Raw genomic sequence first — 19,113 nt, forward strand, 5'->3', positions numbered from 1 at the left:
TTTTAGTTGCAAGGGTTCGTTACAATCATTTTTGGTCAACACACATACCCTCGAAATCCTACACACTTTCGAGAAAAAAATTCCTTACCGAAAATCTAACCTGAGGACAATAAATGCTTCCCTGAAATTGTATGTGTATCTTTAAAACGTCATAACTTCTGAACGGATTGGAGGATTTTAATGATTCAAATGCTTATAAAAAGTAAAATTTTTTTCATGTACGGGGTTTTCTAGTAGAAGTATTAGAAAACCACAAAAAATAATCTAGTGCTCGTTATTTTATTTTGATGTCCATTCAATGATATTATACATGCAGTACAGTATCATTTGTTGGAGTGTATATAATAAACACAATTTTCGATGACTGACGCATAAATCAGATTGTATCTTACCAATAACACGAATGATGTTTGCTTTGAAATCGTCAACAGATCGTGGTTTGTTGGAACAAGCGAGAGACTTAACATTACCCAATAAGAAAAAGTCTGATGGCGTCAAGTCGTAAGATCTTGGTGGCCAGTTGACAGCTGCATTTCTCGAAATAATCTTATCATCGAACTTCGATGTCAATAAAGTGATAGTTTCGGCGGAAGTGTGGCATCTGGTACCATCTTGTTAAAACTAAATCTCAGACAAATCGAAACCACATAATTCACGCAAAAAAAAAGGTGAAATTATCGGACGATAATGCTTATCATTAATCATTGCAATTACCCCTTCATTTTGAAAAAAAGAAGGGCCGATGACTCCACCAGGAACAAAATCATAACGCAGAGTGACTTTATATGGGTACCAAGGTTACTCGATTATTGGCCCTCAAATTTGACAATTTTGACTATTGACAAAGCCATCTATCCAAAAGTAAACATCATCTTTTTTGGCAAAATCAGGATCGTAGTACGATCAACAAACTCACGGTGCATACGATGGCTTCAATTCCTAAGTTAATTGAATTTTGTAAGGAAGATATAAGTCTTTTTCAAATTTATCCACTAAATGACGAAATGTTTTTCGAATTGAACAGAGAATTTTGATAATAAATAAAACAATTTCAACGCATCGCGACTGTGCAACAAATAAGAAATATTCTGAAAATTTAAAGTTCTGTCACTCTTATCGGCGAACCCTAGAATCAGTTATTATATCGAAGGGAAGAAATTGATCGTCGTTCGAAGGGTTGGGAACGCAATAACAGGCCGCGACAATAAAATATCGTCGAATTAAAGTTAATCCGAATTCTTCCACGGCGGTTTTCGAAACCAGTAAATCCAGCCGATCCTCATAAATTCTTGGCACGACGCGCGCACGTAGATTCGCGCTCTCGTCTTTCTCTGCATGCCACGTAGGTATACGGGGTGGGCATTAATAACAGATGAAGCCCCGACTGCGGCAACCACGTAATGTTTATCTCGTTGTTTATTCCGCGTGCGTGGCAGCCGCAACGCGGGAAAACGCGCACAGCGCCGTGCGGATTCTTAGCGCGATCGCAGTTTTGATTTATAAAGACGCCTCGCGAATTTATGCCCGACATTAATTTTGCATCGACTCGCTGGCGTGTATGCATGCCGAAGGATCGTCTTCTTCCGCTTCCCCGTTTGACGGGGGCCGTTATCTACAATAATATAATTTTAAACCTTTAACAAGTTAACCTCCCGTTTCCCATCGTAACTCAAATCGTGATTCGGCGTGTCGATAATTTTGTTAATTTTTATATTTATTGATATAAACACGGTAAAAATTATTTCATGTTAGGTCACATTATTGATCGTATCAAACATTACGCCTATCGTTTAAAATATTGTTCTAATAAATACTACGTTCAATATGTTTTGTATTTTCTTTGTAGCAATTAATGTAACACTTCGAGGTATACATGGATAACTTTTCCAAAAATTTATAATCAGAGATCACAGTTTGATTAAATAAAATTTTAACGTTCCTGCTAGAAATTCGAGATTTTAACCACTTTTTATACCTACGCGTTACATTTCTAATTTCAATTTTACTGATCCGTTTAGCAGAATTAATAAATTTTTTAAATATTAGGTTTCTATCATTCAACTATTTTAAACAAACTAAATACTACATTTTTATTGTATCTTTAAATATTATTAACGATCGATCGAATAAAAGTGAACGTTAAATAATTAAAGCGTAATTATTTAGTACAAGGGTCAATCGTTCGAAACGATTGTGTTTCGACATTTACATGTTAGCGACTGACAACTTTTGTATAAAAGTTCGTTCTATCTGACTTTGTTTTCATGTTAATGACGTTTTAATACGTTGGAGTCTGACGTGTTAATATAACTACACTAATTTTATCTATTATTCACGCTCAAGGCTTCACGCGTCATGTACGATTTTATTGATTATTTATAATCAATTCTACTGTTCTCCGTGAATCATTTTAATCCGTTATATGGAAGACATTAATACGTACGCGTTGAATCTGTTCAATAATTCTTGCTACGAAAGGTAAAAACTGTAGGTCATATACATAATTAGCGAATATTTGTTTCATCTCTTTCGTTTATTATTTTTGCGCGTAGAATGACTTTGTTTTTACCAACTTTCTACAGTAAACAAAGTTATCTCAGGGATTAAGAGAAGCATTGCATTTTTATCCAGTTATGTCAAGTTGCAGTTTTATTTGTTAATCGCGAAGAATTTCGTTTCAACGTTCTTTCTTTGTTTGTTTCAGAGAAGTCGGGTTTCCAATCGCCGTATGGCCCCACGATGGACAACGGAATGGTAAGTGCATTTCTAACATTTGCCACGTTAGGGGTTTCATTAGTCAGAAAAAGAGATGTGCAGAAATTTATTCGACGAATAATAACTATGTTTAATAATTTATTTGTAACGTTTAGGACTAGATGAAAATTTTGCCCATTTTTTCAAAATGAACGTTGATAAAACGAGCAAATTCTAGCACTAAAAATCTTTTAACAAATACTTCAAGTTTCTATATTTAATTTTATATCCTTTTATCGTAATTACGGTATTGTAGCAGTGAACTGATGCGGTCAGACAGTGAATCAAAATAATGGGCAACGATTCCCAGATATTATTTACGACCTCAAACAATGCGTTCCTGTTATTGAATTTTTGGTGACACAATAGCCTCTCAACCTTCCTCCAAAAATGTTTAATGGAGTCTAAATCAGATGATTGCGCTGGCGAAGTCAAATACTAAATGTTGTTATAGCCGAATCACGTTTAATCTGTTTTTATATTAATTTCGTATAACATGCGATAAGATTGCAGTTGCAGGTAACTCATGATATTGAATTCTTCGAAAATTAACTTTTATCTAAATCCTCTTAATTCTTCGACTGTCATGTCGCCCATACCGACGACTGGATTTTCCACTATGGAACTGGAAAAATTAATTCTCCAGTTCAGATGTCGGGGAGAATAAATATGTGCATAGTTTACAATGGTTTAAAATCAAAATTTTGTACGGTTTTGATCTGGCACTAAATGTGTTAATATGATCTTCAGTTTTAGTTTGCGCACAGTTAGTATAAGCACAATGTTTATTTTTTTAAAAAAGTATATTTCCCCGATTGGTTGACAAATGTGTTGAGATTTTTTTTCTTTATGCATTAGCGCATAGATGAACAGGAAGTGAGTTCAGAATTTGTCTCCCTTCCGTTCGACCGACTCGAAACTCAAGATAAAGCGGGATTACGCAAGAAACAGGAGCGTAATAATTATTGCAGCCGTAGAGGCAAATTTATCCGAGAAAAAGTTACTCCCTTTCTTCCTACTTCCTGTTTCGCGCCCTGAGCCGCCCGCTAGATAATCCGAAAACTTTATTGCGGGCGATATTTTTGGAGAGCGGTTCTCATTGTGCTTAAAATTTTCTTGCGAGGAGGTGAACACGCGTAAATTTATAGTAATTAACTGGTATACGCTTTTATAATTTTTACGAAGGTGTGTATTGATTTCTTTCAAACGCTTCAGCAAATGTTCATCAAGCTTCTATAATAGAGCATAACTCTGAAATCGCATACTTGATATTTTGAAATTCGATGTAATCCTATTGTCACTATAATTGTGGTTTTAAAGCAATATTTTGAATGTCTTGCTAGGGTACAGTTGAAAATTTGTGTTTATTCTAATTTATCTTTCAATTTACGTGGCATTATTAGACAACACAGTTATTCACACTGTAGAATGTTTTTTTACATACAAACTCTTTATATAAAACGTCTTTCTCGTTTTCTTGCGGCATTTGCACAGGTTGAAGTGTATTGTCGTCTTTCTATTTTCTTTTGGCTTATAAGTTATATCTTTCGACAAATATTTGTCAACCAGTGTTGGATTTAATTACATGAGTAGCTAATTTTTTCAAAAATGTCTTCCTAACAATAGATTTTATTAACGATGGGTTCCATAAGTTATGTTTTATATTTCAAATTACGTAGGCATTAGCCATTAGCTTAAGAAGCTCTTTTACACGAATATTCGTTTACTAATTTGTCAAGAATATAAACTCCACAATTGGTTTCGTTGTAAATTTCAATAGTTTCTGATAAAATTGCATGGTCGTGATGCGTCGATGATAATAAAATAATACATCTTCCGTTCTTTGGCGTGTATGATACTGGTGTTAAATTTTTAGTGAATAAAAACTCCGATGACATGACATCTATTTTTGATCTGTAATAAACTTCTTGGTAAATTCTCATGATTCTTACGTATAGTTTCAAATATAATTATTTTTTGTTTGAGCAAGTCATTTGTTAAATCAATACTTCTAAAATAGTTATCGGTTGCGGTGTTACTTAAACTTAAAATAAAGATAAGGAATAAATGAAAAATAACTGTAAAAAACTGTATCATGAGAACGGGCTGTAAGGGTTTCGAAGAGCCTCAGTTTGCCCACCAATGGTATATACCTTATAACTGACTCGTAAAACCGGGATTTCATGTCTCTAATTTCATTAAATATGAAAATAGCCTCGTGAAACGTCGATAAAACCACGTTCGTTTAAAAATCTCGTGATTCTGGAAAGCTCGTTCGTTCCGATGGCACGTAATTAGACGTTCCACGGGGACGAAATCGTCGCGACTTCCTCGCGAATTACCAACGATACTTCTCCGCGGGAGAGCGAATTAATCTCAGCCGCCCGCGGCGATTCGCGTGCGTTCTTTCCTCTCGGAAATAAGAATTACCTAATTTCGCGAAGGTTGAGCGTCGTCAAGCTGGCCGGTTTTAATATCATTTACGCCTCGCGCTCTCGTTCGCGACGAAGCATTTATACGGCCGTGTACGTGTGCCCCCGCACACTACGAATACGTACATACTAATATATACATTATATGGAACAAAGGACCACCGTCGGAGGGGTTGCAGGGGGGTTAAGCGGTCTCGGATGAAAAGTTATCCCGTGGCGCGGATAAAGTCCCTCGCATTTTCTTCTACCACGGTGTGTGTCGACCATCCATTTCTTCCGCGCGACCTCCGTGACGATCGCTAATTAGCCGAGTCGGCGAGAAGACTGCCGAAACGAAACGATTCCACGCGATGAAACTCGTTAAGAGGGTTTTCCTTGTGCGTTGGCTTGAAAAATGAGCAATATTTAGACTATTTTTTGTTTTTTATGCGAGACTTCTATAATCAGGAATTATCAAACTAAAACTTTTTGTGCTGATTAATACACTCGTCATTGCGTGAATTTTGGTCGTATAATTTATTATAATAATAAATGAATTATCAACGACGGACTGTGAATGCAGAAATACGTAAAATTGGGAAAATTTTATTCACGAATAACGAATACAAAAGATTCATTTGTAAACTAGCTCTTGCACGTTGCTTCGCTTGCCTGAATATCGATTTGAAACATTCGTCGATAGACTCTAGTTTGCAAATGGATATTTCCAATAAAACGTAAAGGAGAGTTAGTTTACGAATAAATTAACTTTGTAATAAAAATCGGTGGAGCATCGATGTCACGATCGGATGGAATTATTTCCACGATTCGTAATTAATAAAGCGTTGTTTACTCTCGATTCTATGCGAGACGTTATCGAAACGCACGTCGAATTTATGAAATGCGTAATAGAAAGGCGACCTTGTGCCCTCATTTAACGCGCCTATTGCTGCACTTTTAATTGTTGCATCTCGACGACCTTTATCGGTGACCGTCGACGTTTTGCAGTAACCTCGGTCGAGAACTGGCGAATCGTAGCTCGAATCCTTCGAGGAGTTTTCTACTTGTTCTTTAATGGAATGATTTTCTTTGTCGGCGTTATTCGAAAACTGTTTGCATATGAGCGGTTAGTAAGACTTCTAGGAAGAGGCGTTGATAGTAGAGACTTTTTTACGTCGTCGGAGAGCAATATCTAATCGGTAGTCGTTAAACCATAACTGATAAGAAGTATTGATTTCGATGGGTGATTTATTGGACTCGCCTTCTATACTCTTCTTCGCATTGGTTCCTTCGTTCGTACGTGTCTTCTGACAGTCTCTATGTAAAATTCCAATTGTAAGCGTGTTACGTATTATTTAAATCATTTTGCGTCATCTTTGTAACTTTTAAAATGTTAGATAATTGGAATGCAGATGTATAATTAATTGGCAATTAGAGCAATTACGGTAATAGAAAATTTATTTCAACGTTTCAACCGTGTGGATGCGGTTTGCTTCAGGAACCGCTTCAGAAACATTGCAATAAATTTTCTATAGATGTAATTACTCTAATGGCCAATTAATTACACACCTCTCTTCTAATCATTTACGCAAATAATGGAGCAAAAATCTACGCACAATTTGCGTTATCAATTAATTTTTTTTAGATTTGGTTTCAGGACTCCGTGACAGTGAATTGAGCTTACAAATGAGAAATTTTGCGAACGAAAAATGCTTCTATTATCAAAGGAAACGATTATTTGTAACTATTAATCCTTTCATTTTCAAATTATTAAAATGTCATAGGAAAGAATATCGAAATAATCGATTATCAAAGTACATACATAGTTTTATATATTGAAAACGTTTGAAGCTTTCTTTGTATTATTTTTATTTCAAACATGTATAATAATTTGCATTAAAAAATTCTTTAACGCGATGAACAGCCTTTTTTACCATTTGCAAGTTGCAATCTTAAAGTAAATAATACAATTCTAAAAATAAATATATTTTCTTGATGAAATCTGTAATTCTTGTGTCATCGTGGGTCATCAACTAGGATATAATAATTTTTAAAGTGGCACACTTTCGTGTAAGTTATTCATTTTAACGATCTTGGATCAATTTTACATTAGCAGAACATTTAATTTTTGACACAGTTTGCATCGCGATGGAAAAATATTTTTTAATATGGTCAAACGCTAACATTTAAGTATCTCGAACCGGGAAATATATGACTTAATCAATTATCATAATAGCCGGTACAAATAATGCTTTACGATTATTCGTGAAACATATTTGCCTTTCGTGCTTTGCAGCTACCGACGAGAATATTTTCACAAATCTGTTAAGTGATTCTGTGTGGAGAGGGGGGAGACCTGTTCCGCGTTTCAGTATAAGATATCTGAACACTTTAATACAATGACCTTGGGTTCAGTCTGTACACTTGTCGAATAACCGATATAAACTGATCGTTTTGCAGACGTATGGCGGAGCAGCATACGGTCCGACGGCGGGAGGGCCAGGCGGGGGGCCAGGTGGGGGCGGCGGCGGGGGTGGCGGAGGCGTAGAGGGCGCCACCTACCCCCCGGATTCTCCGTACTTCCCGTTCGGAACCCGGGGTGTACCGCCCTCCGGGACACCCACTCCCGCTGCCAACCCTGCAGCACCCACCGGCACCAACGGAGCACGGTTACCAAACTCCACAGCTGGTTAGTTTATTCTTAACCCCTTTGTCGTCGGTCGGGAGTCCGTCAAAGTTGAAGTGTCTCGTTCGATTGTTTCAGGTGCGGCAGCCGTGAAGAGGAAAAAGGATGTAAGTACCTTTTGCTCCTTAAAGGGTGGTCGGTTAGAATAGATCAATGATTCTTAACCTGTGCTCCACGAACCCTTAGGGAATCATAGATTTCTGGGGATCCGCGAATATTTGTAGGGAACCATTGAATATTTATTTTAATATGTTTTCTCAGATTTATTGAAAGAGATTTTACCAAACATATTGGTAGAAAATATCATGTAACTCCACTATTTTCACTTAAATCTTTCTTCGATATTATGTCTCGCATGGATGGAGGGAGGCAGAGTATATCTCCTCTAAAAAAATTAGTCCAAACCTTAGTTATTTCTGATTTTGAACTAAAACTTGGTTTCAATGTTATGTGTTATTTTTATACGTGGTATTTTGTCGCGCTACTTAATTTTCAACTAGCAAAAGTGTATTTTACAAAAATTCCATAAAACAATAAAATTTCAGCCGTTTATATCGATTAACCAAAATTAAATGTCAGTCATATTTAAAATAATTAAAAATTTATATTTTTTGATAATCTCGTTTCTCGAAAAGCTTGCTTGAGTTTACGTGATAACTGCCTTCCGACGAAATAAAAATTAGTTGTTACCGAATGATCGTTTTCGAAAGAAGGTTGAGAATAATTGTTATTTTGTGAAATTCGGGAATAATCATTGATCGTTTGGTTTTTGATTTAGCAGGCCCTGGACGGAGCGGACGGCGAGGTCGTAACAACGCAGCACTGGGTGAGTGACTCAAAAATATTTAATAAGCGCATGCCAGTCTGCGGGAAACGCGTTCCCCATTCGATAATGGCTCGAATGCATCGAGACCATGTGAGTTCAGCGGCGCGATTGGTAAACGCCACCGACGGAAAAACGATAGAATTAGGTTGCCTCGTAAATTACACTGCTCTTTTTTTTTCTTCTTCGTTCCTCGAAGTACGAAGAAGACGCTCCGATGATCTCAGAGACCGCTCACGATCGTAATCTTTATGAGCTGAGTTACGATGGATAATGATTTTACCAAGAGACCAGCGTCGGATAAAACTTCAGGATCTCGAGTCGTTTTCTCATGAACGTAATCCACGCTGGTCGCACGCCTCTCATTTTTCATCCAACGAAATTATCCCCACGTTCTTTACTTCTCGATAGGCGATATGTATTTAATCCTGAAAGTACTGAGCCACGAAAGACCAACGAATGGATGGTTTTTTCGAACTCGTGCAATTCCTACACGTTTATTCTGAAAATAATTGTGCTTTAAGAAAAGAAATTTATTACATTTAAGAGTGTCACATTTCGTAGAAAAGATGGTAAAATTTTCTTTTATTTAGAGTAATTGTTAAAAAGCGAAGAAATATACAGGGTGTTCGACCACTCCTGGGAAAAATTTTAATGGGTGATTCTAGAGGCCAAAATAAGACGAAAATCAAGAATACCAATTTGTTGATGAAAGCTTCGTTAAACAGTTATTAACGTTTAAAGTTCCGACCGTACTGAATTTTTTTCTCGAAAATGCGCAAGATTTCGGGGGTATGTCTATTGACCAAAAATGATTGTAATTGACCCCCGCAACCGAAAATAATTTTTCCAGAACTATTTGAAATTTTTGAATTTAATTGTTAATAACTTTTTAACGATGCCTCATTTCGTCATATTCGTCGGTTTTACTGTAATTAAATTATAACGTTTTAATTTTCACTAAATAACAATAATGATGGGAGGCATATAAACTGATTAAAATAAATAACAATAAAAAAATAATAAATTTACAAATACAATAATTAAGAAATTTAACCAAGAAGCTTATGTAGGAATACGAAACATCAGTATTTAAATTCAGGTCAAAATAGAGGTTGCCGTGCAAGGGTTAATATTTAGTGTAATGCTCGTTTGTTAATTCCGTCTTTTGCAAAGTCTTATTAGTTTTTAACAGAGTTAAACATAAAAAGTTCTAATAAAATGAGTTTCAAGGTTTTGCCAAGGGTCGCGTGTTCGAGTTAAGTAAAAGATCCGATTGCAAATGATCGAGAATACCCGATTTAAATAAACCATGTTCGGAAATGTGACATGCGTACAGCGCGTGAAAGAGTTGGCTCTCGGTAAATAGGATATAATATCGATCGATAGAAGAACGTTAAATATTTGTCGTCCGCGTTCGTGATTCTCTTTCGAGTGGCAAAGGAAGAGAGGCGAACACAAACTGCCTCTTGATGATCAAACACGCTCGCGCACCTGTTTAAATTTCTCTTTCCGTGCATCTCGTTTAACTGATTTATCGAAGGAAGCTATGTCTCATCCGAGATTTCGCCAGCGTTACGGTTGTTTTTGCCAACAACAGTTCTTTTTAGTCGTGTCTATGTATCAAAAATTTGTAGAAAGCAAAAAGGTTTTCAGGGCAGTCGTTTCCAAACTATGTTAGTCAAAATTAGACTTCGATGTTAAAACTGAAATCTGACTTTTATGTAGGAAATTTAATTTTTGGACTCTGATCTCATCGTGTTCTGATATCATACAGTCATTTTCTCTGAAATCAAAGGATGCAGTTCTGTGAAACTTTAATTAATTTTTCTCAAACTGCAACTTTCATCCCTATTATAAATGATTTGTTATAACTGTATGTTCGAGAGTTATTCTTTTCTGCGATCATAATCGTAATGACAAAAATTTCAAATTCTATTTGGAAAACTGTACAATAAATCGTACTGAAATTTAACATCCACATATACTGATTTTTAAATTTAATTTTTAACAAATTATGTTATAATGATTTTCCTATAAATACAAGTATAAGTCAAGTATCGTACATTTTATAATTTACGTCTTTGATAATACAAAAATGGTCGTTTAAAAATCCTAGCATCGGAACTCCGTCCAGGTTTTGTAGACTTCCCTTTTTATCGACTAAAATGCCTGTTGTGCTGAAAAGTCTGAGTATATAGTTGATGGCGGTTCTGAAGATTGAAAGTCGAAAGTTTCTTTAAGTTTGGATACTTTATGCCATCCTTCCAGTACTTGAAGATATTAGCAAAAGGCGGATGTAATGACTCTTGTAGGTAGTTATGAATCTCTTCTTCGGGAGTCTGGCAGGAGTTTTGGTTTTCGTTGGTGGAAGTTGACGTCATCAATTATGAATAAAAATCTCACATACTATGAATTTTTTGCTCTGTAAACATATCCTGACGCTTAAGATTGCATCTTATAAAAGTCAATTTTTCTTTACCTCAATTTTGTACGATTCAAGCTTTAAATTGAGACCAAAATCACTGTTCTTATTTACGCGTTATTTGGTTGCTGTCTACATATACATGAGTTTAAATAACTATCATAAAATTCGTATAATTAAAAACGAATATTAGTGAAATTTTATCAACTAGGCAGTTCTGTTTACATTTGAAGTGGAAAAAGTAGCTTACTCCATTTTCTGATATACACGTAATAGAATAATGATGGTTTAATCAAAATCGATTCAGTCGATTTTAAGTCAAACAATCAAACAGATGGCCAGTGAAGAATTTATAATTTGGTTTAGATACATTGCAAACTATACGTTTAAATGAAAATTGTATAAAAATTGTATAATTACAGACAAAATTACAATTTTATTTTTATAGAGAAGTCGAAGTTTATGATTTCGTTTCTCTGGACCTTTTTTCGATCGTTGCTTTCGAGACGCGTCGTTCCTCGTCGATAAACTACCACTTCCGTGATTACCGGGCAAACAAGGGTAAATATGTCGAAGGGGGTTTGTGAAAAGGGTCGTGGGCGGTGTTTTCGCACTCTCCCTCGATGTCGATTGCGTCCAATCGGTGAAAGATGATCCCCACGATGCGGTGAAAAATTTACGCGTCGATGATCCTTTGATTGATTTATTTATTTATTTATTCAGCATACGCTTACACTGCCTACGTACACTTCTGTACGTGAGTCATCGGAAACATAATAAATACAGAATAAGAACGAATCGAAGTTATATAATTACGAATGTATTTACGACAATTAGCCCCTTATTGTATAAAAAAAACATTAACATGTTCATTAGCTACGAAATGATTTGATACTTAATTTTTTTCATAGATAAATATTCAGTTCTCTAATGCATACTGATTTGTATTTTTCTTCCGTACGCTTATTATCTACTATTTACTCGTAAGTGACGACCGTTGATAAATCGTTAGCTACGAGTTAACTCATAGTTGGCAGTCAATATGTTAATTAATATTAATTGAAAATGTGTAAGGTTATTCTTCTCTTATATTATACCGAGAACGGTTCGATTTCACATCATGTAATTTTTGCTCACATGTTTACTCATATTAATATTCAGATAAAGTGTGGTTTTATACTCTTAATTTGCCTAATTTAATTTAAATACACCTCTGCTTAACAAACTGTTTGCCCCCAAAAGTGGCTACTGTTAAAAGCCCTATTATTGTACAAAAACACGTTACAAAGTAACATAACACTGGGAATTTTTCTTATCGACGGTCAACACGTTCAAAATAAAATCATTTCGAAGCAATGCGTGGAATGACTCTTGTAAACATTAACTTTTTATCATATTTATTTTTGTGCACTGTATAAAATGATTAAATAATAAATTAAGAAAATCGTATTACACATTTAGAAAGAAACATGCTTCTGTATTCTCGTTGGACGATGGTCCATTGATCGCACTCGTGAAACCTTTTTTGTCATTTCTCCAGTGAAAGTTTCGATAATGTCGCGTATAATTTATCAAGCAACCGCGTTGCCCAAAATTACGCGAATGTATTCGGAAAGATTCAGGGCCATCGGGTGATTAAAAATAACTGGCACACGCGTTTCACCGTTGTCATGGAAATTGATTCGATAAGGCCCTCGGGGCGAAAGAGATCGATAAGATTATGACGATTCCATGTTTTCATTTTCGATGACACGCATGACACAATCAGTTACGCGAACGCCGCCGGTTATCGTCGCCTTTAATCATGCTCGATAATTCCTGAGCCGAATGTCGTCCTTCGTCGGAAAAATTTTTTAATTAAATCGCCACGAAATACTCGCAAATGATTTAATCTGTCGACAATCTTCGATCGAGCAATTTGAATTGGATCAGGTTAACAAATTGGAAAATCAGTGCATCGTTCGTCGCTGGTATTGCGTTATCTCGACGGTTGTATTATTATTTAGAGCAGTGTTTAAATTTTATTCACGAACTGGTTTTTATCCGTGACTTCGACCTCGTTGAATCTTCTTATGCACGAATGAAGTGTGTAAATAAAACTTAATTGCAATTCGCCTAGCGAAAATATGTACAGGAACAAATAGTTTTTAAATTCAATTTACAACAAATTATATTATGAATGCTTTTGCTATGAAAATGAGTATAAACGAGATATGTTACATTTTGTAGTTGGTATCTCTCACAACCCTTATCGTGACAAGAATTTTGCGACGTTTTCAGGGTGAGTCACGCAACTTGTTCACCCCGAATCACTTCCAAATAAAAATACTAGGAAGACAAATCGGACAATTTCTGTCTTTAATGCAAGCATATATTTAATGTTTTGGCCCCATTTTAGCGATAAATCTAATAAAGAGTTATTGGAATAAAATTGTCAAGACAAAGAATAAAATGGGTGCCACTCGTGAATACCCAATAGAAATTCATTGGAACGAAAACTTCTAGCAATAGATTTTTATTCGAATCAATATTCTTTAGCGTTAGGGGTAAAGTTGATATTATTCATAAAGGTATTCCTTTTTATTCAGGTAATTCTTTTGCAACTAGGATTTCCAAAACAATCCTTTTATATACCTGTTACGCATATATGTATAGAATGTATGAATTTTCAAACGTGTACAATTTTTTTGTGCTCTTGTTGAAAGCAAAGAATGTTTCTTAAGCTTCTGGTAATATGCGAGGCAATGTCAACTCTGTCGGCGCAAGAATGTGACTGGTACTCGGAAAAATCGCCCGACAATAATGGGTAATGGAGCCAAAACAATAATAAATAAACGTGGAGAGTCACGGCCGAATAAATCCTCGATTATCCCACGGTGCAGATCGTCGTTAATCCAAGCGATATGGCGTGTTGTGCGGACCCTTGGCCATAGCTGCGTAAGCCATGCTAATAATTTATTCAGCGCGCAGGACTACGCGATTACGTTTCTATTAGGATATGAGCGTTCTAGTGTCCTCGAGGGTGCTGTAACCGTATTCCCGCCGCCTCCACCGGGAGTTTCACTTATCGTTACCATCGTCCCTCCGAAACACACTGTCCCTTTTTTTTTTTAGAGGTCTCTCGACCGTGTCCGATAACGTCCTGCCACCGTAAGAAAACACAGAACCCTACTTCTTTTACCAAAATATAAATACCGCGAGCGACGATGGGAATAGGATTTTCGTTCGAGCGAAAAAAAAAGCTTCCAGGGCGAAGCAATTGAAATTACCACCCTTATTATTGTCTGCAGAGGGAGCTTAATCAAATAACAGTCGCATGGTGGAAATCGTTCCGAGGGAAGATCCTAAAAGATCCTAAAGATCCCGAGGCGACCCTAATTTTACTTCTAACAAGATCCTGTCGCGCTGAATTTAATTATTCTGCAGCGGAGATGCTGTTAACGATTATCTATAACTTATTGATAGATATCGGTAGTATCGTTAGGATATCGATAAAATTAATAAAATTGAATGAAATAATAAATTCATCGCTCGAATCTATTTATTTATAGACGAACTCACTATCGAAAGTATGTTTGTTAATTACGCAATTTGTTCCCAAACCTACGGCGGAAGAAATTTGAGAATACTGAAAAAGTTATTTTTATAAGGGAATAAATAAATTCAAATTAATTCAAAATTTTAACCTTTCCTCGTATGTATCGCTTAAGACTCGTGTACCATAAGTGGTACGCTAACCATATTTTGTTAAATCCTGTCCTAAACGATTCTCTGCTCGTTATACACAACAGTACGTGGATCGAATACTTATGGTACTTTATCTACCTACAAAGTTTCATTGAAATCCGAGTGTTGCACTTGGTGCGGTTCCTTTGGCAGCGTTCGGTCGTTCCACGTTTCCCTTGGCGATCGTTAAAAACGAAAAAGTTCCACGGTTCGTTATCTGGCGGGGTTTTTCACACGACGTCGTTGCATAGTTCGTTTCGGTTAAGATCTCGTATCCCCCATATCTTTCTAAAGCATGTTTGCGCATTGAAGGGGTCATGGGTATCGGAAGACCATATGGTGTCGCGTGCTACGGTCGCCAGACCGTGGAGCCCTTCCAGTTCACTTCCACGGCTCGCGCTATGGCTGCTTGAATGGCTTCTCGCTAATTCGTGGCCCCGAGGAATTTTGTGGCCGCGTCGAAGAAACGAAGGATCCAGGCTCCCGTGTAAGTGGCACGCATTTACACGGATCACTGGACGGCCCTTCTCGAGCTGGACCACCGACAACTTTTGATGGACGCACTGTCCGTGTGGTCCGATGCTCGTCCAAGCCGCAGGCTACGCCGGAAATGACACCATTGCTTTTTAACCCTTCTGTAGGCAACCGGGTACTCACCCATTTGTAACTTTTATAACAATTTTTTATGATTGCGTACAAATATTATAATATCGTTCCAGATACCCATTCTTTAGATATTTTTACGTGCATTGATTTACGTACATACAGGGTGTTCGACCACCCCTGGGAAAAATTTTAATGGGAGATTCTAGAGACCAAAATAAGACGAAAATCAAGGATACTAATTTCTTTCTAAAGTAAAGATAAATGCTTTGTTAAGAAGTTATGAAAAAAATATGAAATGTTTCTTTATCCACTAAATAAACAAATTTATTAAAATTTTGTTTAAAGAAAGAAGTATTTTTAACGTAGAATTATGTGGATAACTTAAACATTTCTTTATTTTATAGTGATACTATTAAGTATTAGAAATGTAAATACATTATAAATTCGTAATTAAATAAGAATCATATTTCTTACGATAGAATAAGGAAAGTAACTTATTTAAATCCCTTCCTGGTCTGTCTAGGGTTAATCGTGGACCGATATACGCAGATATCGAAGTATGATGCATTTATCGTTGCATCGGTCTGTTGAACGTTGATTGACTTAAGGCGAGTTTACGATGCCCAGGGTCGCAGGTGTTTTCTCGAAGAAATTAAATCCTGGCCACTTTTGGGGTTTCGCTTTTAATTGCGTCGTAACATCCTCCGCCTGGCCACGGAAGGTTTACAGCAGGAGGATCATTAAGGTCGTTCCATAAGATCAAAGCATCGTTCCACGCGAACATTTCATTCCGAAAATTTCGGATTTCTTCACCTGTCCGCGTCGTTGCGTTCCTTAGACGGATCAGTCGCGTAGTTCGATCTTGTTTCGTGACGTGGTCAATCGCGCGTATAGAATTAATGGGCCGTCCGGCGGTTTTTTACCCGTTTCGAATGTCGTCAAACAAAGTAACAGCTTTACGAGCGATTTTCAATATTCATTTGTCGGCTTTGACGTTTATCGACCGCATAATTCGCGAGCCAGCCAAGTGTTACGCACCGAGAAAGTCTCGGGAACAGTTTCTCGGTCGTTTCTACTCAGACCTGGATTAAGGAGGGGGGTTGCAGCCTCAAGCTTCACGCTTTAAAAGGCTCTTTTCTTAAATAATAAAATAAAGTTTTGCAAATACATTTTATTTTTAATACAGATTATTTTTAATTTGCTAATGTTTCTTCAACGATTTCGTTTTCTTAATCTAATGGAAATTATTTTATTTGACGTTTAAGCAAGTGAACCAGTGTTTACTTGTTGCTCGAACGTAAAATAAGTCAATTTTGATTAATACAAATAGTGGATCTGGATTTCGAGCCAAGACATCGGATGTATTAATAATAAACTCAGTTTTACTTGCTTTTCAAACACCGAATAAGTCAACTTTCATTCGACATACAATGTCGAACAAAAGTATTGGCACAGGCTGTGTTTTATGATGCAATCGTGTGGGAATCTTGTTTCAGAATACTAACAATTATATGATTAATAATAATAGAAATGTATACGTATGTAGCATAGTCCATTGAGGAACTATTCTAATGTGAACCTATCAACAAATCGATTTCCTTTTTTTGTACTTACAAAACCTTATTCCTAAACTCCTAAAATTAACTAAGTAATGGCTGTTTAAATTTCGTGATGGCCAACCTCATTGTTATAGGAACACAAAATTTTAACAGCGTTTTTCTCGAAACTATATCCTTAAAATTTTCGATGCACATTCAGTGGATTTGGCCACTTTACCAAATACATATCCGCGTAGAACTCTCTTGCATCGATCGAAATCGAAATCGAAATGGAAATCGTTTGCACACGTCGATCTTTCGGGACCGGTTCTATTTAGACGCGAGATCGAGCGAGGGCCGTCTTTTGACGAAAATATGTCGAGAATTTTGCGTAATTTATGACCGTCGCCTTCTCGAACCGCGCTATTATTGGACACGCACCGGGTGACGTAACGGACACGCGTGCGACTCGGAGAAATCGGGGGATTTTTCGCGCTCACGCGCACGCGTACGCTCGTAAACCGAGGTGTCGAAGCGGCTATTACGCGCGCGTAAGTGCACTCCTCGATTCTGCCCCTTATCTTTGTTGGCAAAGTGGTTGCTTGTCGAAGAAGCACGTTACGTTTAATCCCTTGGGGCCCCCTTCATCCCCCCTAACGATTTCACGTTATTGTCACGCGACTCACCGCCATTGTGTTTGTTCTCGGTTTCCGAACTTTAGTAGCCCGCCGGAGCAGTAAATTCGCGTATCGTTTCGTTGGCAGTTTTCTTCCCAAACGGACGATAAATCCACCCCCGCCCGTGTTCCTCTTCGTTTCCCGGCGAATGCGTTGCGTTTGTCCCCCTCCATGTCTGACGTTTAAAATATTCACGAGACATCGATGTCCACACAGATTTCTGAATCACTTCCCTACGGACGGAGATTTTTGCATTCTCCAATCGAGATTTTTCTGTGCACGGACTCTCGAATCGCCCTATGCGCCAACAAAATGTGGTTCTGTTTATCATTTCTGGTTAACACTTTATGGAAAAATGATTGGAGTGTATTTACAAAGTAATCAAACTTAAATTATTAGCTACGTAATATCATAAAGCTCTTAATAAACGGAAAAATTGTAAGAAGCATCAACCATATGTTGTATTTATATCGTACTCTTAGGTGAAGTAAAACTGCAAGTAACGAATACTGTCAGAAATTAAATTTGGAAATCTTTTAGCTGAGATATTAAACCGGGATTTCTCCATTAATAGGATTTCAACACACTCGTTTACCGTTGCGTAGGTATATAGCAAAATTGTATACAAGTAAAGTTAATGCACACAAAATATAAAAAATTTGTCGTCTTAGAAAAATTTTCCATAAAATTAATAATAACTGAGGTATCGATCGAGCCTTTCCAATTTTTATATGTGTCCTCTAACAAGGTTCAAATTATATATTCGCTAATCGTTGTTTAGTAATAGAATTGAGAAATCCAAGATTTATTTCAAAGGTTCTTGGAACGAAATTAACTAAACATTACAAAGACATTAGCTTTGTCAGTACAAAGAAGATTGCAGACCATCATTGATGCTTGAAGATGGCCTAAAAAATATTAATATAAAATGAAGTTTAGTTTATCATTAACTTATACTTTTTTTTGTAAAAAAAATCCTTAAAGAAATGAAAAGAATGAAACCACCCTAAGTCTTGTAGGTCCGCGACAAGAAGAATGTATTTATAGGAGGGTTCGTGATGGTCAAAGGGTTAAGAACCTATCTGAATAGAAAACGTTTACGAAACAGTTTACGTTTCGATTTCGGTCGATGCGAGAGAGTTTGCTCGAAGTCTATGTACCATGCACAACAATCGCGAATTTGGACGAAATTACGAAACTCTGGAGGATGAAAAAGCGAACCGGAGTCCGAATAAAAGGTGCGACGAGGCGAAATAGCCCGCGCAAACGAAGAACGGGCCAAAGTAGCACAAATGGGATCGGCGCGGGGAGGAAAGAGGTGGCGAGTGCAAGCCAAAGAGGCATTGGCTCGTGTACTGCCAGCAACAGGTGCTCGTCAAACAGCGTTCAACGTCTCCGGTAAGAGCCGTCTCTTTTTCGCTCTTGCGCTGACCTTCCTCCTTTTTCCTTTTGTTCTCTCTCCGCCTC

At 36.9% G+C, this 19,113-nt stretch overlaps 1 protein-coding gene across 1 annotated transcript in view; it reads left to right on the top strand.

Moving 5' to 3' along the window:
* The window catches only part of LOC143342147 (protein daughterless-like), a 252,889-nt gene that overhangs the window by 38,071 nt on the left and 195,705 nt on the right, over positions 1–19,113 (top strand). Inside the window, exons 2-5 of the mRNA XM_076765713.1 lie at positions 2,705–2,754; positions 7,626–7,854; positions 7,930–7,958; positions 8,633–8,677. Of these exons, the coding sequence (XP_076621828.1) occupies positions 2,705–2,754; positions 7,626–7,854; positions 7,930–7,958; positions 8,633–8,677 (353 nt within the window). The remainder of the gene's footprint in view (positions 1–2,704; positions 2,755–7,625; positions 7,855–7,929; positions 7,959–8,632; positions 8,678–19,113) is intronic.

This window comes from Colletes latitarsis, chromosome 1 (assembly GCF_051014445.1).
Source record: "Colletes latitarsis isolate SP2378_abdomen chromosome 1, iyColLati1, whole genome shotgun sequence".
NCBI lineage: Eukaryota > Metazoa > Arthropoda > Insecta > Hymenoptera > Colletidae > Colletes > Colletes latitarsis.